Source organism: Equus quagga, unplaced genomic scaffold (genome assembly GCF_021613505.1).
Source record: "Equus quagga isolate Etosha38 unplaced genomic scaffold, UCLA_HA_Equagga_1.0 HiC_scaffold_447_RagTag, whole genome shotgun sequence".
NCBI classification, from domain to species: domain Eukaryota; kingdom Metazoa; phylum Chordata; class Mammalia; order Perissodactyla; family Equidae; genus Equus; species Equus quagga.
In genome coordinates, this window is record NW_025793810.1 from 131754 (window position 1) to 153911 (window position 22158).

At 44.4% G+C, this 22158-nt stretch overlaps 1 protein-coding gene across 3 annotated transcripts in view; it reads right to left on the minus strand.

Annotated features, from left to right (window-relative positions):
- Positions 1-22158, minus strand: part of AOX1 (aldehyde oxidase 1) — a 61395-nt gene that overhangs the window by 23720 nt on the left and 15517 nt on the right. For all 3 annotated transcript variants that reach the window (XM_046649270.1, XM_046649268.1, XM_046649269.1), the window contains exons 7-21: positions 20512-20595; positions 19794-19874; positions 18403-18547; positions 18063-18155; positions 16174-16325; positions 14863-14956; positions 13361-13470; positions 11191-11375; positions 10077-10239; positions 8171-8263; positions 7092-7261; positions 6673-6787; positions 5755-5877; positions 3938-4034; positions 956-1080 (exon numbers count right to left, since the gene is read on the minus strand). In XM_046649270.1, the coding sequence (XP_046505226.1) occupies positions 956-1080; positions 3938-4034; positions 5755-5877; positions 6673-6787; positions 7092-7261; positions 8171-8263; positions 10077-10239; positions 11191-11375; positions 13361-13470; positions 14863-14956; positions 16174-16325; positions 18063-18155; positions 18403-18547; positions 19794-19874; positions 20512-20595 (1830 nt within the window). The remainder of the gene's footprint in view (positions 1-955; positions 1081-3937; positions 4035-5754; positions 5878-6672; positions 6788-7091; positions 7262-8170; positions 8264-10076; positions 10240-11190; positions 11376-13360; positions 13471-14862; positions 14957-16173; positions 16326-18062; positions 18156-18402; positions 18548-19793; positions 19875-20511; positions 20596-22158) is intronic.

Sequence of the window (22158 nt, forward strand, 5' to 3'; positions counted from 1 at the left end):
TCCTCTGTTCACTTTAAAACTTGCAACTGTAGAGGCTGCAGCCACATCGCAGCTCAGCATCAGTCCCCTCAGCCTTCCATTTTGCCTTGAACGGCAGCTGGTAGCTTCTTCCTCCCACTGAGCCTACCCATCCCTTCAGACCTCAAGGTACCAACTCACTGTGCTCCACCAGGGAGCCCCGGCTTTCCCCCTCAGAGACGCTTGTCATTACTCCTTCTCCCAGCAGAAGTGTCTGAGTGTCCCCCGGTGCCTGGCACTCTTCGAGGACCTACAACTCCACACTTTCAGAAGAGGGGAATGTCAGAGGATTTTCTTTACTTGCCTTGGGGCAGCAATGCCTTATTTCTCAGCCATTGGAACAGGACTGGAATTCATGTGCTACTGCACTGAGCTGAAAATGTCTAGGAAATGCAATCCCGTTACATGTGCATGTGCACCACCAATATACAAAAACATGCGTGTAGAGAAGCAACTCAGATGAACCACAAAGGGAAATTTACATACACATGTACCACCAACACACGAAAGCATTCACGTAGAGAAGCAACTCAGATGAACCACAAAGGGAAATTTACATACACATGTACCACCAACACTCGAAAGCACTCACGTAGAGAAGCAACGCAGATGAACCACAAGGGGAAAGGGGGACATAATATTAAGGCTTTGTCCTCTCTGAGATTAAGTTTTACACAATCAATTGTTATGGGAAAGATGAACTTTGCCCTGTATTTCAGAAGGTAGCAACATTTTCAGATCTATTGGAAAGGTCTGTCCTTTTAGGGGAATATTTGCCCCATTTTCTTCACTCTGGACTTTAGCTAATGTCAAGTGTGCAGGGAGTCTGAGGCGCGGAGAGGGGAGGAATTAAACGGCTCCTAGAGTGGAAGGTCTGCTTTAAGGGCCTCATATCTCATGTCATCTGCAGTCTCTATTTCCAAAAATATCCTGTTACCTGCACACGGGTTGGATACTGTGTTCCAAGGTGTAACACCATTTCTTTATCTTCCTCTTTTGGGATAGCCAGGATAGTTTGTGTCTCCATGTAAAAATGTTCCTGTCCTCCCACGTGGACCTCACCTGTAAAGCATAAACACAGGACAAGGTTTAGTTGAAAGTCCCAACTTGGGGGCTCTCGGTGTTGTTTGGTGTATAGAGAGAGAGAGGCTTCAGTTTATGGACAGCTGGACTTTTATGTCATTTGGCTAAACCACTTTTTCTAATTAATCTTCGCTGTGCCCAGCCAGCTGCATGACACTGGGGAATTCACTCCCGTCTCTTGGCCTCAGTTCCCTCGTCTGTCTAGTGGGGTGGTGAGATCTGTGATGTGCTGGACTTGAGTACACACACTAACAGCCACATATCCAGGTTCTGTCATCTCGTGGCTCAGTGAGTTTGGCCAAGTTACTAAACCCTGACATCCTCATCTGTAAAATGGGGGCGGGGGGCGTTGATAACAATATATTCCTCAATTAGATGATATTAGGATAATTGAGTCACAGAAAGGGTAAGTAGCTTGCTAAAGGACACAAAGGTTTAAAATGGCAGAGCTGAGATTGTTCCCCAACCTAAAACTAGTCTGCTCGTCCTGGTTTAGCTGAGATTTTTGGCTTGTTCAGTACATCCTTATCATTTTGTGGGCTGTACCAAGAGAGGTATTTGGCCCTAGTTTAAATATTTGGAAGGCAGTATTTTTACTTTAAAACTAGCTAGAAGACTGTGCTGTTAAAATAAGTGAATTGTTTACCAGGAGAAAAGGATTTCTTGAAATTATTTCTTGGGACGATAGATGTCGGTCATGCAAAAAGGCCCCCTTGACTAAAAACAGTTTGCTTTCCGCATGTGTACACAGAATTTAATCTAAGCCCAAATTTATTTGACAATTAATAGTTTTTTAATTTAATTATTAATTTAAAATTAATAGTTTTTACAGTTTGCAAGGCATTGTTCTGAGGCCTAGCACTTTACAGATAACTAGTTCATTGAATCCTCATGCTAACCCTATGAGGCAGGCGTTATTAGGAAACTGACGTGGAGAGGTTGAGGAAGCTGCCCAAGGCCTCAGGGTCAGAAACAGCAGAGCTGGGATTCAAACGCAGGTGACCTGGTTCCAGGATCCGTGCTCTCAGCCACAGCATGACACCACTTCTCTGTGTCATTTAGTCATTTCTGCCCAAATTCCAGATTCCTTTCATATTTCAAATTTCCCACTTGCGCCGAAATTTCAAACTCCCACAATTGCCAAAATCCTGCATGACCAAGAGCTAGCACCTTGTCACTCTGTTGCCCTTAGTGTGAGAATAAAAATTAAAAGAAAATGTACCACTGTGGTTAAGAGCAAGGGCCTGGGGTCCGCCAGGCCTGGCCTCCAGTCCTGGCTCTACTGCTGACTGGATACAAGACTTCAGCCAGCTGTCCAACTTTTCCAGGCCTCAGTTTCCTTCTCTGTAAAATGGAGTGACTGATATGTTCCTTCTCAGAGTTGTTCTGCTTGCATATTAAATAGTAAGCAGTAAATACTTAGGGGTTCAAAATAGGCTTAGAATAATAATACTCACTTCCTACAGTTGTTCTCAGCATTAAATAATATATTACATGTAAAATGTTTAGCGTGGTGTCTGGCACAGTAAGTACCTGATAAGTGTTAGCTGGTCTTATATTATTACTAAATAACCTTTAGCCCAAATTTATAATCTTTGTAAAATCTCATTTTGTTTCTTTCACAAAACCCATTTTGGAGTAATGAATGTTTGGCACAAGTGTGGATACTGTCAAACCTCTGAGCGTCTCTCAGGACTTTTCTGGTTGTATCTAATTATCTTCCCTATCTAATTATCTTCTGAGGTAGTGAATTGTTTCTATAATTGGGAGGCAGTCTACCTTTTCTATTTAAATAGAATGGCGCTGGGACACAAGTATTCTAAAGGTCTCTCCCACGTTTTAGTAAAAGGTAAAGCTTGCGGCACTTGCCATTACAGTTATTTAGAAGTGGGTAATGGATGATGTGAAAATTACTGTTGTCTCTTACCTAACACAGTAGCCATTCTCTCAGTAGAGACAGCTGTGGCTCTCCACACTGGCCACACATTAGAGTCAACCACCTGGGAGCTTTTAAAAAAATACTGATGCTCCGACCTTGTACTTCCAGGTTCTCATCTCACTGGCCTAGGGTGGGATTTGGGTATGGTTTTTTAAAAAAATCATATTAACTAGGTCTTAGCCAGTGCAGGAAGTCAAAACAAACATATAAATAATAGTATCCAGATTTTTTAATGTTTGGCATTAACTACCGAAGGTGAACATATAAAAACACTTTTATTCGGCAATTCTACTCCTGGGTATCCTCCACTGGAAATGAGTGCTTAGGTTTGCCAAAGGATGTAGAATAGTATTTACAGAAACTGGATTCATAATAGCCCCAAGTTGAAAACAACTTAAACGTCCACCAACGGTAGAATGGATAAATAAATTTTAGAATACTTATACAATGGAATACTCCTGAACAATGAAAAAGAACTAGTGATCCATGCAACAACATGGACGAATCTTCCATACATACCGTTGAATACAAGAAGTAGACGCAAAGGAAGTTACGCTGTACGATTCCATTTACACGAAGGTCAAAACAAGTAAAACTGATCTACAGCCATAAAGGTCAGAATAAGAGCTTCGGGAGGGTTGCTGCTGAGAGGGGCACGAGGCAGCTTTCTGGGGTGCTGGAAATGCTCTACACCTGGATGTGGGTAGTATTCACATAGATTCATACAACCGTAAAACTTCATCGAGCTGTGAACTTAGCATTTGTGCATTTTAAACTGTGATTTAAAAACCACAGGATGGAGGAGCTCTCCTCAGAGCTTCGGGGTTTCTCGAACCAGCTGAGTGCATTGAGTCTTCAGCTTGAGAGGCTTCACCTTTCTCCTGCAAGGCCACCTACCTTCAATGATTTGATCAACATATTTAAAGCCTTGCTCTACATTTCCTTTCTCAATTTTTTTCTCAGCAGAAAGAAATGAATTGTGCTCCAGGGCTTGCTGCAGGGGACAAACAAACAAGACCAAAACAGAAAAAATGGTTTTTTACATTCTAATAAGCCATTCATCCTCATCCAAACCCCAAGCTTCTGCCCTATCAGATCTTCACCCCCCAAGGCAACCTGAGCAGTGGGGAGTCAGCAGAAATTGGGCTAAGATGGATCACAGGCATTGGTGACTCCTTAATTTTGTTCAGGGCTCTGGGGAAAGCTGAGGCGGAGACAAGGATATATGAAACACGGCTGCTGAGTGAGAACCTGGGCAGTTGGGTGTTAAGGGGCCAACTTTGTGGTGAGGAGGCCAGATCATAGAGTTAAGAGAGGCCAAGAAGGAGGAGGCTGGCAGGGCCAGCAAGGTTCAGGGGTGGCCTTGTGTAGGGGACCTAAGCTCGGTGCTGAATTGGACAGGATCAGGACAGCTGAGAATGGAGGGGAAATCATCTGAAGTCAATAAAGCAAAAGCTGAGGTTGAAACAAAGCTGAGGGGCCAAAATGAGCACACAGCTGGGCTGGCTGGGGAGAGGCTTTCTATCAAGAAGCAGTTGGATGAGCTTGAAAGGTGGACTGAGGTTGGACTATGAAGGGCCTTGAGTTCCATACTAAGAATCTTCTCTAAGGGGAGTTTCTTGTAGAGGAGAAGTGATCTGATGAACTTTGTGGGTTAGAAAAGTTAATGTGGTGGGTAGCTGGTCGAAATGGAGTACAAGAGCCTCTCTGAGTGGTTATGGTAGTGAATCTGACAATAAGGTGGTGAGGACTGGGCTGGAGGGTGGGATGGACATGAAAGTGAGAATGAAAAGAGAGGGGCAGACTTAAGGGCATTTAAGGGACAACTGGGAAAGACCTGAACTTGGCAACTGTTGGGAGAAACAGAGGAGAATCAAAGAGGATGGAGACTGCATCTTCCTTGGCCGGGTTCATATTGCCTACGTGCCCGTCTATCCACCTATCCCTCCATCACACACATTTATTGAGCACCTACTATGGGTTCAGCGCTTTGCTAGGCACTGGGGATATACAGCGCCACGGACATCATCTTGACCTCATTAATAATAACAACTAAAACAAAATAACAACTAATATTTATTGACTGTGTTCTGTGTCCCAAATGCTGTTCTGAGCATTTTACCTGAAGTCTCTCATTTAAACCTCACAGAGACATTTTGATGTAGGTACTTTCATGGTTCCCATTTTACAGATGAGGAAACAGAGGTATGAGAAGTTTAAGTAACTCGTCAAAGCTTTCATTGCTATTAAGAGCCTGTTAAAGGATGGAGTCAGACCACGAATCCGAGTCTTCTGTCTCTGGAGCTCCTGCTTAAGCAGGAAGTGCGCAGAGAAACAGAGGACGCGAGCTGTAACTCAGTGAATGTTATAGTGGGTCTGAGTTTCACAGCGCTCCGGATTTTCCCTCGGATGACGTCCGTATGTGAGGTCACAGGGACATTCCTCTGGTGTTGTTTATCTGTGTTCTGAGGCCATGCTGGGCAAGAGGCCACGGGAGAGAAGTGGACACAGGAAGGAAGCGGGCTCTAGGCACGAAAATGCTCAGCATTACCTCTCAAGGTGTGGACTGCCAGAACCTTCTCTCTAAAACTACAGATAATGCTGAACGAAGGGTAGACGGAGCCCAAATTACACCATTTTGTGACTCTATGGGTTGAATTCTGCCAAAAGCAGCCCACTCTAGTCATTCTAGAAGGTACAAGGGGCCTGAATACCTCTATTGTGATGATCCTCGGTTCTATGTCTTCATAAGCGATCTTCACTTTTTTAGCGGCCTCTCTTGCATGAGCATAGGTGTCGGCAGCCACGGTGCAGACGATCTGACCCACGCAAATTACCTGCAGAAAAGCCACCTGTGATTAGCTAAAACACAGAACCGTTAAAAGGCCCTGCTGTTCCCACATTCTTACATTTGCCCACTGGGTTCTCGTGACTACAGGAACGGTTATTTTACCTACGAAGATAGATTTAAAACAGTAGCTTCAGTGGGATTTAGGGGCTACAAAAACTCGGTGCAGAACTGAATTATGTGGCCTATGACTGTCTTCAGCCGCACTCCTCGCTACTCCTGTATCACACACAGTAATCCAGTCATCCTGAAATTCCACTGGTTCTTTTAATGTCCTATGCTCTGTGTTGTTTCTAAGACTTTCATGACTTTTTAGAAGCCTTCCTTGAGAGGGCTTATGGCTTTTATCAGAATCACAAGAGTCCACACTTCTTTTTTTTGAGGAAGATTAGCCCTGAGCTAACACCCACTGCCAATCCTCCTCTTTTTGCCAAGGAAGACTGGCCCTGAGCTAACATCCGTGCCCCTCTTCCTCTACTTTCTATGTGGGAACGACTGCCACAGCATGGCTAGACCGGCAGCGTGTAGGTCTGCACCCAGGATCCAAACTGGCAAACCCTGGGCCGCTGAAGCAGAACATGTGAACTTAACTGCTGCACCACTGGGCTGGCCCCAAGAGTCCTCAATTCAGGAGAGAATTTGAGAATTACTGAGGTGGAGTCAGTGGTTTCCTGCAAGTCTGTGGATGTGGACATGAATCCATGGATGTTATAGTCATAACCAATAATCATTTTGGTGTTGCCAGCAGAGTATTTGAACAGGCAGCCACACACGAATCCCACACCTCATTCTGTGCATAGAGAACCTCTCCTTTGTGGTTATTGTCCCCTGGAACATCCTCTGCTGTTATCACGTCAACCACACCTGGAAGTGCCAAGGCTTTTGAAGCATCAATTGATCTGGGAGGGAAAATTGGAAAGCACACGTTAAAGTTGCAGGGGTAAGTTCAGGTACAATATAAATGATTCCTCAACCACAGCGAGAACTACAATGGACCATATTCTGTGTTAAAAGTGCTGGTATTTAGCAAACGTTTTGACTCTTGGCCATAAATTCTTTCATAACTATGCCTAAAAAATGACTGAATCACATCCAGAAGAGGAAATGAGTACTTTTAATTAACTTATATAATAAGCTCTCAATTTGAATACGAAATTTTAAATGCATTTCAGTAACACATAGGCACATCTTTTATCTCCTTACATGATCTTTGCATGAGGTCTGGTGCTGGTGACGACAGCCAGGAAGAGTTCTTGGGCAATGGGGGGCATGTCATCAACAAACACAGCTTCCCCTGTGGCATGTTTAATGGCTGACTGGTGCATGACTGGGTGGCCAACCGGGTCTTGTGGAGGTTGTTTGGGATCCACACACTGTTAATGAACAAGGCAAGTCATTTTACTGCCAGACATTCTCATGCACTGAAAACTGGGTCTAATGCATCTGGCTTACTCACAAGTCAAGAAAAACTATAGGCCATTGGGTATCCACATCCGTGAGTCAAAGTTCATAAATATCCACTGAGTGTTATAGTAAGGGACATCTCCTGGTTACAGTCCCCTCTCCCCAACAAAAAAGAAGACATCGTTCCTGTCCTCGAGGAGTCTACAGCCTTGTTGAGGAATCAGAACGCACACAAACACACATTAAAATAACGTGGTCAACTTTGTCTCACAAGAAAAAATAGCTTACACAACAAATATAGTACAAGGAAAAATACACAAGGTCCTGGGAGATTCAGAGTGGTTGTAGTAAAGTAGGGAAGGCTTTCTAAAAGCAGTAAATGTTGGGGTGGGCCCCGTGGCTGAGTGACTAAGTTCTGGAGCTCCGATTCGGCAGCCCAGGGTTTCGCTGGTTCGGATCCTGCGTGTGGACCCAGCACTGCTCATTGAGCCACGCTGAGGCGGCGTCCCACACAGCACAACCAGGAGGACCTACAACTAGAATATACGACTATGTACTGGGGGCCTGTACACAAAAGCAATAAATGTTGAGTCAGGTTGTAAAGGCAGGCAGACCTTGGCCAAGAAAAGGAGGAAATTTTAAGCAACCAAACTGAAAATAGTGGAGGAGATTCAAAATTCTTTGTGTAGCCTTGAGTAAAAACATGAAAGCTGAATCAAGCACGTCGTGTGTGGGTGACAATGGGTAACATCAGCTGGCTTTAGTAGATTTATCTTTACAAGTAATACAAGATACAGCTATTGAAAAGAGGGGGATACATGAATAATGCACACATCTGAGTGCACAGACAGATTAAAAACAAAACCCTACCGACTAACCTGGAACATCTGAATGCCTTGGGGGGTTTCTATGGGGAAATCTTCCAGAGCGCTCGTGAAGTTTTCGGGGATATCAGGAAACTTCTGGGGATCCTGAAAAGAAGATTATTTCACGTTTAATTTTACAATCTGAATGTTTGGCTTGGAAAAAGACATGTAGAAACAGTCATCCAATTTGTTCTCCCAGTTATTAGACCCCAGTTCTGCTGGGGGAGAGCCCTGGGCTTCAAGTGCTCTGGGCGGGCAGCAGGTGTTTGAAGAGCAGCTACATCTGCTTATGCACACGGAGAAGTCAGTGTCGTTTCCAGGAGGTGAAGACATCCCTTCACGACAAGGTCTCCTTCTGAATGGATGGAAATATGTACACGTCTAAATGGATGCTGTGCTTTCAAATCCAGGCCAATCTTCCGGGCAAACATCCAAGAAGCAACTGAGCTAGTGGGCAAAGACGACTTGTCAGTCATCTACAAGGATGTTCAATTACAGATTACCTGTGATCGTGAAGAAACTAGAATTAACCTAAATATCTAACAACGGGGAAATAACTAAACGAACTATGGTACATCCATAAGGTACAACATTCTGCAGTCATTAAAAATGACGTTGAAGAAGTGCATTTATTGACGTTGAAAAATGCTCATGAAATATAGTTCGGTGAAAAAATTAGTTACAAAAATGTGTGTACAGTATGATCCCATTTGTAATTAAAAAAAATAAAAATACAAAAGTATGTATTCCAAATGTTAATAGTAGGATTATTGGATTATAGCTGATTTTTAGAACTTTTTCTTCTTTATATCTTGAATTCTTTTATAATTGTAGAATATATAACATAATAGGATATGTAATATGTAAGAGAATATATGATAATGTATAGAAGATGAAAAATAAAAAATATATTTAATATACTATATACAATAATATATTAGGTACATACTGATCATTTATACACTGAATACATTATGTAATATGTAATAGAGTAGATAATAAAGTAGAATATACTATGAATAATAAATGATATTAATAAAAATAATTAAAAAAAGACTGGCTGAACTAACACAGTAAAGCTCTCAGCCATAAAAGAAATGTGGATGTGGTCATTTGTCTGTCATTTCTGGTTCAACTCATGGCTTTTCAAGGGGACACTCACAGTCATGGAGTAACTCACAGTCATATTTTGAGAAACACTGCTGTGGAAGTAATTTTAAACGAGGTTAGGAAGAAAAAAACAGTTAGGAAAAAACTAGAAACAATCTAAACATCCAAAAATACGGGACAGATCAAATAATGGTACATATTTCCATAAACATGACATGTGACCAGTATGTCACAGTGTCACTGAAGAATATTTAACGACATGGAAAGATGTTTATGTTACTAAGAGAAACAAGCAAGCTTTATAAACAGTTCTATAGATGTAAATGTGTGACACCTATATATACACATCCATAAAGAAGGGTTTAGAGAGATACACAAATCATTAATAGTGGCTAATTATGGGTGATGGGATTATAAATGATTTTCTCCTCCTTTTTGCCTTACTCACATTTTCTAAATATTAAAGTAGGTGTTATTTTAACAAGAAAATTTTCTTTAAAACAGGAAAAGATGTTATATATAAGTCACTTACTGAAGGTTCTTTGCTACTGGAAGTCAACTTGATATTGCTCATTAGTATTTGTTACAAAAATTGTAGGGCAAACGATTAACAAGCTTGTCCCCTTCTCAGCCCAGGAGTGAAGGAGAAGGGAGCGGGAAGGACAGGAAGGGAGAGGGGCCAGGAGGAAGCGGTGGGGGCTGGGAGCCCCACCCTGAGGACCCCGCTATCACAGCCAAGCAGGAAAGTCCTTCATGTGCAAGCCCCCAAGAATGTCAAGGCACCCAGAGACCCAGAGAAAACACTTACCATTTTGTTCAGTCCTCGCCTCACTTTGAGGTAGAACTTGAAGAGTAAGCTGACGATGAGCGTCCGCCTGTACTCCACCAGGCCGCCCTCAGCCGCGGGCGGGACGTAAACTGCATCCAGGACCCACCGGCAGGCGTCACTCAGCGCCGTGTCATCCCATCGCCTAGTAGGAAAGAGTGGCAGCACTTCACAGGAGAGGCAAAGACAAACGCTACACTGACGCAGCAAGCGAAGATGGAGAGCAATCTCTGTCCATCTTTGAAGCCTAAACAAAATGCCCTCAGCTATTTCACTAGCCGTCTTCAGAATCTAATGCAAAGGCTCCCAAATTCTCCTTACCAAGTGCCCCTTTATCACTATTTTAACTATTTCGTCCCAGGAATGTTGATTTACCTCAAATAGCTTGGGTAGGAAAAGGACTAAAATCAAAGCTTCCACAATCCGGGCCGTCGTGTCGTTCAGGGCCTCGTCTCAGCAGCCGGCCCGCACGCACACCGCGGGGGACCACGAGGGGAGCGCTGCATCGTTGACGATGCTTGTAAAATTTTTCACAAATGAAAGTTTCTACGTAAATGCTTTGGAAGCATCGAGTTATTTTAATACCGGTGAAAAAACTGCCTTAAGTCCTAATTGTTGAGAGTGAATATGATGAGTGGATAAACACTGTTATAAAAGCGCCAGTTGGAAGAATTTTGAAAACTTCTTTCCAAAGGCTAAAAATAATGAGAGTGACAGGAGGAAGGCCCTTTAACCTGGAATGTTTCATCTTCTTTACAGGCTTTAAGGACGTTTTCAGATGTCTTAGGACACAGTGTTAGAAACATTTACTTATTTGGCAGGTTAATTAAAAGTGAAATTTTGAAGATAATATCTACTTAGATTAATTTGTGCATAAATCTTATTACAGAAACTGCAAGAAAAGAATCATTGTATCTTGAAAGACGTTGGCTTTTGGGTGATCTTTATTTTCTTTACACTTTTCTGCAGTGCTTAAATTTTCTGCATGATTATATATACACATATTATAGTAAAAAACTCTCCGAGTGCTCCTTTCATGAAAGTGCGTTAAGCTGGAAAGGCCTGCGCTTCCTGTCGCAGATGTGCTGTGACGTACCTCCCAATGAGCCGCTGGCAGGCCTGCCCGGCAGAGACAACGGTGGGGCCAACACTTCCGTAGAACATTTGAAGCGCCTTAATCCTGTCTGTGCTGTCCTCAAACCTGACGCTCATCCCAGCGTTGACAATGGCAAAGGCGTTCTCATGACATTGGGCCAGCCGCAGTCCCCACACAAAGTGCCACTTGGAAGAGAAAAACACTCAAAACATTTAGTGCTTCTCTCCACTGACCCAAGTACAGCAACAACTCTGATGATTACTTATAATGAAAAGGATCCTGTGAGTGACATCGAGTTCTCACACAGGTACTGTTAGTGACGGTAGTGCTGAATGGGTGTGAGGACTGGCCTATGTGCTTTATATGTATTCTTATTTAATGCCCACAACAACTCCACTCATTTCCAGTTTACTGATGAGGACACTGAGAGGTTAAGTAACTTGCACAGGGTCCCACAGTAAGTGGCAGAGCTGGGGTTCGAATCCAAGCAGGCTGGCTCCAGAGTTGGTGCTTATCTACCTTCATCACTCAGTCACCACACGTGGCCTCCGGCAGCTGACTTGGGTCTTAGCAGTTTTTACAATAAGAAGCTTGGACTTGGTCCGATGGTGCCCCAGGGGCTGCTGAGAGGGGCAGGGGAAGGTGGGACGTCTCTCGCCACGCCTCCACTTTTGCCTGTTCCAGTCTGGTGTTCTATTTGGTTTGGTGTTCAAATTTTATTTGAACAAAAATTTCTACTGTTGAAAATAGACAAAGCTTGAAAACCAGTGGACCAAAGGGCCTCCAGAGTTCTTTCAGGTTTAAATCCGTGATTCTGGGGTAAATCTCATCACTAGTATAAAACAGTAGAGCCAAAAAGTCAGGGAGCCTCTCTGTGTGGCCAGCATCGTGGTAGGGGTGGGGGTGGGGAGAAATCAAACCCTCCCACCAGGGACTTTTGAGGATAAAGCATTTTGGCAGAGAACACAGTGGCGGCACAGAAGTGTCTGAGACACGCTGATCATATTCACTCTACTGTGCTGACTGCTGGGGACTTCCCTCTCCCTTCCTGCTGCCACCACCCTCTTTCCTTTTTCCTGCCTGAATTATTGCATTAGCCTCCTAACTGGTCGTTCAACTTTCAGTCTATCCTCCAACCAATTTCACCTCTATCTTTCTAGTGGATTGATGTTCCTAAAATACCACTTCCATTAAGATTTCCCCTGCTTTCAAGCCTTCAAAGATGGCTGTCTGCTAGAACATGTACGAACTCCTTGAAGGAGCAACAGAGATGCTTGGTGCCAGAGCCCAGCATCATCTCAGCGGGCGGCTCCAGCCCCCCTGCCCTACTGCCTGGCCTCCAACCCCGGCACCACGGCCCTCTCTCGCCGGGAGTGCTCTCCTCCTTCTCTCCACGGATCTCTGCTCAGGCCCAGCTGAACTCTGAACACTGGGGAGGGCTCTCCCCACCACGGGGACTGCTCTTCACCCACTCATTTCCTGTCTGAGCTGATTAGTTATTTCCTCTTTCAAGCCCTTTCTCTTAGATTTAGAGATCTTCAAGGACAGGACCCTGTGTCTTATAAATTCCTGTAGTGTCTTCAGGGTTTAGCTTGGCGTGTAGAGTGGGAAGTAGACAATAAGTAAATAACTTTATCTAAAGCATTTGGTCAATAAATGTTGGCTGACTTTCAATGACTTGCTGTCAGTGACGCTGACTATAGTTTTACTCAATCTTGACTAAGACGCAAATTTATCTGAAACCAAAACTTTAGCTCCTCTCCCAAAAGGCTTTCCTTTTGCAGAGAGATAGGGCTCACAGGATGTTTTTCTTTTCAAAACAAAGTAAAACAAAAGGATGTAATAAGAATGAATATGTAACACTGGATTCAGCCTGGGTTATATCCATCTTTATACTGACACATATTTTTAAATTTAATTTAATTTTTTATGGAGGAAGGGATCCATGAAGGCAAAAGTGGCCAGGGTCCCCAAAAGTCACCATGTGGCCCTGATATGAAAACAAATCCAATGGTCATCTGGGAATTTGCCTCTTCCTGGGAGCAGCCACAAAGTCCCCCCGCAAGCTGGCTGGAAATGGAAGGACATCACCCCGGACGCCTGTCTGCCGCTCATTGCGCGGGGCGAGCTGGGCTCCTTCAGGGCGGGTGGCGGCTCAGGGGGCCCTTACCTGAGTCGAGTAGGGAATATGGACCGATAACACAATCTCTTCCGATTTAAGGTTGGCTTCAGGTGATCTCTCAAGGAAACGGCCATCTAAAGGAATCTGCCGCTCTCCTTCTGATAGAGAAAATGACCTTGGTTAGGACGAACCTATCAAATTGGAGAATGTGCAGCAAGTGAGAGAGGTCATATGTCTGACGGAAAGAGAGCGCAGGCTGGGAGCCGGAAGACGAGAGCTCTAGTTCCAGCTCCCAGGCTGGGTCACCTTAGGCAAGCCACAGATCACTGGGGCTTCTGGCTCCTCACCTGCAGAACACAGGATTGGACTGCAGAAGCTGAAAAGTCTTTTCTGGTTCTTAGTGCCCACTAGACACCACTCACGATTGCTGGCCGTGAAGAACTTTAAAGCTATTTGGAAACAACTCAGTACAAAGTAGGTTCGCAAAGAGGAAATGGGTACCAGGGCTACAATGTGTTTCACAAATGGGAAAACTGAGATCCAGAGGGGTTAAGTGACCCATCCAGAGTACGAGAGGTGGCCCTAGTGGCAGAGGTGGGATGTCTGATATATAGGATTTTTTCCCCAAACATTTACCATACTCTCTTATTTGATCCACCATACATATATGTATGTATGTGTGTGTGTGTGTGTGTGTGTGTGTATATATATATATATATTTTTTTTTTTTGGTGAGGAAGATTGGCCCTGAGATAACATCTGTTGCCAATCTTCTTCTTTTTGCTTGAAGAACATTGTCCCTGAGCTATCATCCATGCCAATCTTCCTCCACTTTGTATATGGCGTGCTGCCACAGCATGGCTTGATGAGCTGTGTGTAGGTCGCCACCCAGGATCAGAACCTACAAAGCCCAGGCCGCTGAAATGGAGCACTCAAACCCAACCACTATGCCACAAGGCCTGCCCCCACCACATTTTTTTAAATGTGATTTTAATCCAAGAGAGCGTGTCTTATATCAGTAGCCCTATGAATAATATGCATTTGTTATTTCCTTAAGTTTAAATCATTTTCTCTTGGCAAAGCTCAAGATGTCTTTGAATAAAGAGAGAAGTAATGAGTAATATGCCCCACAAACTTGATTTTGCTTAAAATGAAAAGCCCTATTAGAAAAATTTCCATCCTTATGAAACTATGAAAGGAAATATGCCAATAACTTGAAAACCACAAAGATACATCTCATTAATGTTTTCTTTAAATGCTTCGATACCACAGTTTGGACTGTGCATAAATGAGGCCAAATAGTTAAGAAAAATTGTCAGGTACAGTAACTTATCTGATCTACAAGGACACAGAGCATCTGAAGAACAGGTAATGACCCAGGTTCATCCCCACGTTGAGGTCATGTAGATATATAGCCCACATATATTCGGGGGTCTAAGTTAGAGACACCTGGGCTCCTAGTTCAAGTCAGACACACTTGGGTTTGTGGAAAGAGCTACACAACGCACAGTGACAATTATAAAACAGATGCCCAGAGCTTCGTCTCTTACCTTTAGATATCACATTGATGGTAGCATTTCCTGCGGCTAAAATGGGATTTAGGTCAGAATAATTAGGTCTGCTCACCACATGTCCTCCTAAAGTCTGAATTAAAAAGATGATATCTTTTAAGCTACACTTAGTTATTTGACAACTAAGGAATTATGTATATAAGGATCTTGTGTAAGTTTTTAATTCTCTTCTTTGCCTCACAGAAAGATCTCGCAGAGTTTTGGGGGCTAAATAGATTGAGACAACATATCGTGCAAAATCCCCACCCAGGACCACAGTCTAAACTTGTTGCTTGAGAAAATCCTCCTTTTCCGTGTGCGGTGAGAAGGAAAATTTCTTCAAGAACTGATCCTACTGTGAGTCTCTGATGACACGGGGGAAGGTAGAGACCTGAGCCTGAGAAAGTCTAACGAGGCGGGACGTGGAGCATCACACTCAAGACGTCTGCTGTGCTGCTGCTGTGCAGCGGAATGCCTCTCTGGTGCCCTGACCCAACTGCAAAGCCGCTTCAGACACAGCCCTGAACGAGGACCTTTGAGGGGACTTAGGGGGCAAGGTGATGTCCAGAGGAACCGTGTGGTCCAGGAAAAGGGGCAGAAGAGGCAGGAGCTGAAAACATATGGCGGATTTTGAGAATCAGTAGAAATAGGGTCAGGGAAAATGAGGAGAAACATCCCCTACAAAATTCTGCCAAACCGCCCATCACCTGTGGAATGGGCAGTGGCTCAAACCAGTTACTCTTAGATCTTGAGTAATAATAATAAATAGCTAACTGGGGACATCCAAGAAGACACATGTGGGACACACATGTTTAGAAACCGACCTCAGGGCAAAGGTCTGAGAGGAGAACCAGCCATGAAAGAGTCTTTATGCAGTCTGTGGGGACCGCAGGCTCGTGTTTACTACACCTTGGATGAGACACGTTTCACAGACTGTCAGAGCTGGACAGGATCTTAGAGACAGTCCATTTAGTTGAACCTTAATTTTTAAAATGAAGAAACAGTGGCTTAAAGAGGTCAAGCGGCTTCTCCAGGATCACACCACTCACAGGGGACAGGCTGGGAGAGTTGGGGCATCTTTGGACTCTAGTACGGTAATCTCGTGGTACAATACGCCACTTCTCACCTTGGACACACACATACCCATAACGCGACACCTCTCACTTGGGGCACATACGCACCCAGTCACACTCATGGTAGAGGCTTGTTTGACACTGACTTGGGATTCCTCTTCAGGGTAATGTTTGCGAAGTGACAGAACGGTAGGACTGTGCTTGACTGTGGCTAACTGCGGAGAACCAGGGGACGTACCGCCATGTTCCTAATCTGGGCCCCGGCCAGCGTCCTGAGATGCCTCAGGAGAGCGCGGTGCGTCCTCGTCTTCTCCTTCGGTTGCTCCGAAACAATGAAGCGTAAGGCATCGTTCAACTGGGCCAGGCTGTATCCTGCACCTATTGTCACCCCTGAGAAGAAGGCAGTGGAACATGAACTTAAAGAGAACTGTAACCAGAGGCATCGGCTGCATGCAAACAATCTTTCAGATATGTCTTCTCTTTTCATGTTAACTGAGAATAACAAAGACCAAAGATAAAGATATTTCTGGCCATTTGCTTTATTCCCAAATATTAAGTACTCAACTCCTTTTCTCAGTCATGTATACCGTCATATTTTAGGACATATCAACCACAGATGTCTGAAATTCATGGCTTGGTTTACTCCCAATTTAGAGTTTTCCTGAATATATTGATCAACTATGAAAATTCCAGCCCAGGTTCTGTAGGACTTGTAAAAGCTCACTAAGCTTAACTGGGAATTGACCTTTGAATCTGCATGGCCTGCTTGCCCTCGTCCACAGACATCTCTTCCCATTGCTCCCTTATCAGCCCAAGTGGACAGACGCTGCCTGGCCCTGGGACCCGTTCTACCTGCCGCTGTGCGGGCAGGGCACGCTGTGAGCAGCACTGCCATCTGGTTCACGCCTTCCCGATGGGGGCGGGACCACACTCAAGGGGGTGAAAAAAATCTCACTCTGTTTATACATAAAGCTCTGATCCGCACACTGTACAAAAACAGATATGTGTTCTATCTGTGGTGCTTACATTTCCTGCAGGGATGGTTAGAGAGAAAACGTCTCTGGCTCCTTAGAGAGGCAATAATGAAAAGGCTGAGTGGCATCCACACAGTTCTACAGGCTCCGCCTCCCTAGTCTGTGCTCACACCTCGCCCTAACCAAGGACCTCCACACCTCGCTTCCAGGCCTCTCCTGGACCAGCCTGGCCTCCCCTCCCTCCTTCTCTGCTTGTGAGGCCGTTGACACGGACTTTCCAACAGGTGAAAAATGAACAGGCAGACTGACGGAAGATTGGCAGGTCAGAGGGGAAGCAGCTAATTTTCCATTTGATTTCTGTTTACTCATCAGGGAGAACCCTATTTTATGTCCCAGTTTTGGCTCCCATAACCTGTTGTCCATTCAAATGCTGGGTTTGGGTAGCGGACGGTGGGCTGTGTTCCTCAGGCAGCCTTGTTCGCCGCAGTCCGTGGAAGGAGTCCTTGAGCAGGAGTAGGAAGACCCAGGATCCAGTCCTGACTTGCCGTGTGTTAGCTGTGTGACGTTTAGGAAGTAGCATAAGCCCTTTGATTCTGCGTCTTCTCTAGGAGAATGGAGAGACCAAGGCTTCCTGCTATGTCTCCCTCCCAGGTCGTCACGAGGATCAAAAGAAACGAGATGCGGAAGCACTTCTTGCTGAATTGCGAACAGAGCGTAAAAATAAATAGAGTTGCTATTCACATTTAACTTTTCAAATCTTGTGGCCAAGGTTTTTTTTTTTTTTGGTGAATGTCCGTGGACACAGGACGAGCCATGAGAAAATTCGTGAAGTATGGAGTAATGTCTGGCAAGAACCTCTCCTACCGGCCAGCCTGTGTCTTAAGTCGTCTTATTCAGTCTGTCCCTCCGTGGCTGGCGGGGCTGCATGACATCTTCCCGCCACTGTGCCTCCTGGGACATTGTAACATTCAGTGAGGCGGCTGAGTGGGTCAGTTTGAAAAAGTTCCTCAAGGACACATAGTAGGGACACAATAACTATTTTTGAATGAATAAATGAGGTCACACGCTCAAATTAGCCCAGTGCATGTAATTGATTATTAACAGCTCACCAACAGCCAATAGTTACATCTTATTTGAAAAGGAAGGTGCTTACCCTCATCTGTGGTGTCCACAAAATGTAGTTCTGGAAGCCAGAGTGGAGATATGAAAACTGGATGGAATTCATCTCTGAATTTCATGCTGGGCCCTTAAGTAGGAAAATATTGAAAGCAATTAGAAAAGGAAGACAATGGGTGCTAACAGATCTCACTTACTGGTAATCCAGGGTAAAAATTGTGCTGCACATGACTTATTTGCAAAAGAAAACAACAAAGCATTCTAAAGGTCCCCAGGTCTCAAGAAATAAAAAGAAACTGTGTGTACAAAGAGTTTAACAGAGACGCATGTGTTCCCGTTACCTAATCCAGACCACAGAACGTGCTTAACCCACCCACCCACTGTGGTGTTCCCCATGACGAGGGGCGCTTTGGGGAACTGGGTTTTCAAATCCAGAAGGTCGTCCAGGGTCACGGGGGTGAGCCAGGTGGTCCTTTCCCCGTGGAACGCCAGCCTCCTCTTGTTTGGGTCTTCTGCCATTCTCTGCAGAGAAGCAAAGCCGACAAGCTTTGAGGTGAGGCTCGTGAACCACAAGCCACGAGCATATCCGCTGCCCTGGGGGTCCAGATGGGCTGCTCATCATTTGAGCTTTCTGAGGTGCCACAGCTTCTAGGGATCAGGAAAGGGTGGCCTTCTTTGAGCTCAGAGAGTGCAGGGGACTTACCCAACATCACACAGCTGCACTGTGAGACATGTTAAAGGCATTTTGTAAAACTGGTAAAGTAAAAATCAAATGATACTTATGATGATGAAATTACATTATACCACCTACATTGATAGCATCTGGGTGGGCACCGCTGATAAACATCACGACAGGTGTCTGTCCATCAGCTGGTGGTGGAGCAGGGCGAACTCGACCTACACGGGTGGAGGGAGTATGAAGAGGAGGTGCCGGCACTGCGGCAGCGGCTTAGCCTGGAGTCAAAGAGGCAGGCTGCTCGTTCTCCCTCTGCCCAACAGCAACTCAGAGGAGCCCCATCTTGGGATTAGGTTTTTTGTAGGACAAAAATTGTTCAGAGCCAAAATTATCCTTGAGAAAAATTCCTTAAATTATTCACCAGGTAGAGTGTAAATGGATGTTTTTACACGTCTGTAATATACATGCATACTTATATACCTACGTATATATCTGTATCTACACATATAATCTTTAAATACCAGGTGTGTCCAGGTTCTCACAGTCTGAGGGGTGCGTGGGGACTGACGCCCTCTGAGAAGCCAGTGGAATCATGTCCCTCATCCTCATGCTCTCTACAGGGCATAGTCATGGAACAGAGTGACAGGCACACCACACTATTTATATTATTCTCTCGCTCTATCTTCCCACTAAGTTGAAATCAGAGAAGTTAATTGCAAGAGTAGTGTAATTTCATTATAATAAGTATCATTTGAATTTTACTTTACCAGTTTTACAAAACACCTTTAACGTATCTCACAGTATAGCTGTGTGACCTTGGGTAAGTCACCTGCACTCTCTGAGCTCAGTATCTTCAACTGAGGAGCTTGAACCAAAGTGTCTCAGAGCTCCTGGCAACACCCCTCTTCTAAGCTGTCTGCTCCACAGTATTTATAGTGGACGTGAACAAGTCCCTAAAAATGGGTTATTTTCCCATGATCATATTGGACACACTTCCAACTTTTAATGTCTAAAACTCAGTAATTCCATTGCGTAATACAAAAAGGCTGAAACCACATCATCATAAGAGACAACAAAAGGGAAGTATCTTACTATCAGTTCAGGAGGAAATATAGGTTCCTGGGACGGATCCAAGGGCTGGAATTCGGCTTCATCATACAGTTTGGTACACATCTCAAGAAAACAAAACAAAACACAATGGAACTTCAGAGTTACCGGGAGACGGACGGGAGTCTCTAAGTGCGGGACTTCAGAGCCACGTCTGTCCCTCGGACACCGGGACACAAAATGGCGGTGCCAGAGCCACAGGGCGCCCCGAGGGGAGTTCTTCAGCCCTCAGAGGGCCGGGATGGTCTCCCCTGCAGATTCACCGTACTCTGGGCTTCCTCCTTTGGTGTCAGAAATTGGCTTTTAAACTCCTGTGCTGGGTCTCAGGTACTATTTGCCGATATTTCCTTGCCCTGAGCATGAAGATGCACCACTGCTTCCATCCCCCTACAGCTTGTGTGCCTGTGTGTGTGCGCTTGTGTGTGTGTGCATGTACTTGTGCTTGTGTGTGTGCATGTGGGGTAACCCGAGATTAAGGCACAGAAAGTTGTAAAGTTTCAGGAGAAAAACAGCCTTCTGTGGTGACCGGCCTCGTGACAGTTACGGGCTCCCTAATGTGAGGAGCAATTTTTAAGCTGTTTATGCCCTGAATTCACTTACTTTGCACTTTACTTACTGAAAAGAATAGAAAACTTGGATAAATTTGGATTTATGTGAGTATTTCTCAGTTAATCCCAACTGAAGTGGAACACCAGACACTTACTTTTTCCTGTCTAGTCACGAAAGGCCTCTCGTCTTGCTCCATGCAACAGCTTCCTGATCCTTTCACTTGGCAAACAGTTGATTCCTTAGGAAGTAAGGAAGTTTAAAACAAATTCACCGGTCGATTCTTTAGACACCAACCTGAGTTCCAGAGTGCCAGGCCCCACGGGAGCCGAGGGAGAAGTAAGAGAGCGCATCCTTGCCCTCCAGGACTCTGGGATGGATGGGGTGGAGATCAAGCTGTTCCAGCACTCAGCAATTAGGGGAAATTACAGGAGCGTGCAACCGTGCTCACGATAAGGTCACGTTGATGGTGTCACTCAAGTCTCAAGGGAAGACAAAGGGGGCTAGAGGAGGGTGGGGCCAGCCAGCTAAGGCTCGCAACTAGAAGTGAAGTCAATGGAGTAGGGTTATAAGGTGGAAAAAAACCAAAGAAGATGGCTCTTCATTATCCTAAAGGTGAGACGGTGTGCATCTGTAACGAAGGCCTGGAAGACAAAGTGCCTTTAAGACTTTCTATGCACAAATATAAATACACTGAAAATCCAAGTTTAGTTGGATGATATTGGAGCTATTCTGAATTATTTGGATGATTCAAGTCCCAAACCATTTTACCTTCATTTTCAGGAGATTTCATACAGACCCAAAGCAGTGTTTTGGGTAGAACTGAATTCACCGGTCAGTTACTGCAATTCTCAGACTACTTCTTTCACCCTTGTTTGCCCTTTTCACGTGCAGACGAAGCCTGCGGGGCTGTGGCGGTTTGAAGACCTGTGGTTCGACTTCACACATGGAGTCAAGGGGACTCGGGTTTTGATTTCTGCTGTGGTACATACTACCTGGGTTGACTTGTTCAATTAGGAAGATAAAACCCATCCCAAACAGGTTTGTTAGATTCAAATATGAAAAACGCACGTGCCGTATCTGACACATAGGAAGTGCTGTAGAAGTGGCCACTGATGTCTGTACTTATAAGGCAGTTTTCTACAGGGTTCCTAAGGAATTCGGATTTGTGACAACGGTACACACAACACGGAACCAACTACAAGTGGCTGCATGTGGGGACCCAGAATGAGCGAGACAGAAAGATCCATCTTTGCATACGTTTTATCTCCAGGAAAATAATCATATCGTATTAGGTTAAATCACATGGAATCACTGTTTTTGTGGATCAAAAATGGTGGGATATCGGCCATTCATATGCTTCAACATAAAGAGTATCTTATTCAGGATTCAAAATAAACTATTCTGTAGTTTGTAAAGCTTTTTGAAATACTTCACTACTGGCCTAAAAGCAGATGTTTTTCCCTAAGACTTTGGCATTTGGAATTAACTTGAATTGATTTTGGTCAACCAAAGTTATATAAAATTAATTTTTGCCATAAAAAAATGGGTGCTGGAAAAACACTCTACCTGAAACCTTGTTGAAAATATATCTTCTCTTGACATTTAGTGTGCTGAAAACTTAACATATCTCAAAACTACCCCTCCTGGCATACACAAAATCATTCTTTTCCTACCTCCTTCATCCTCTCTGATGATTCCTTGACCTCACAACTTTGAAAGCCAACTTGGCTTTCTTTCTCACTGCATCCTTTATTGTTGGGAGGTTATGATTCTGGCAATCCCTTTCCAAAGAATTACCTTT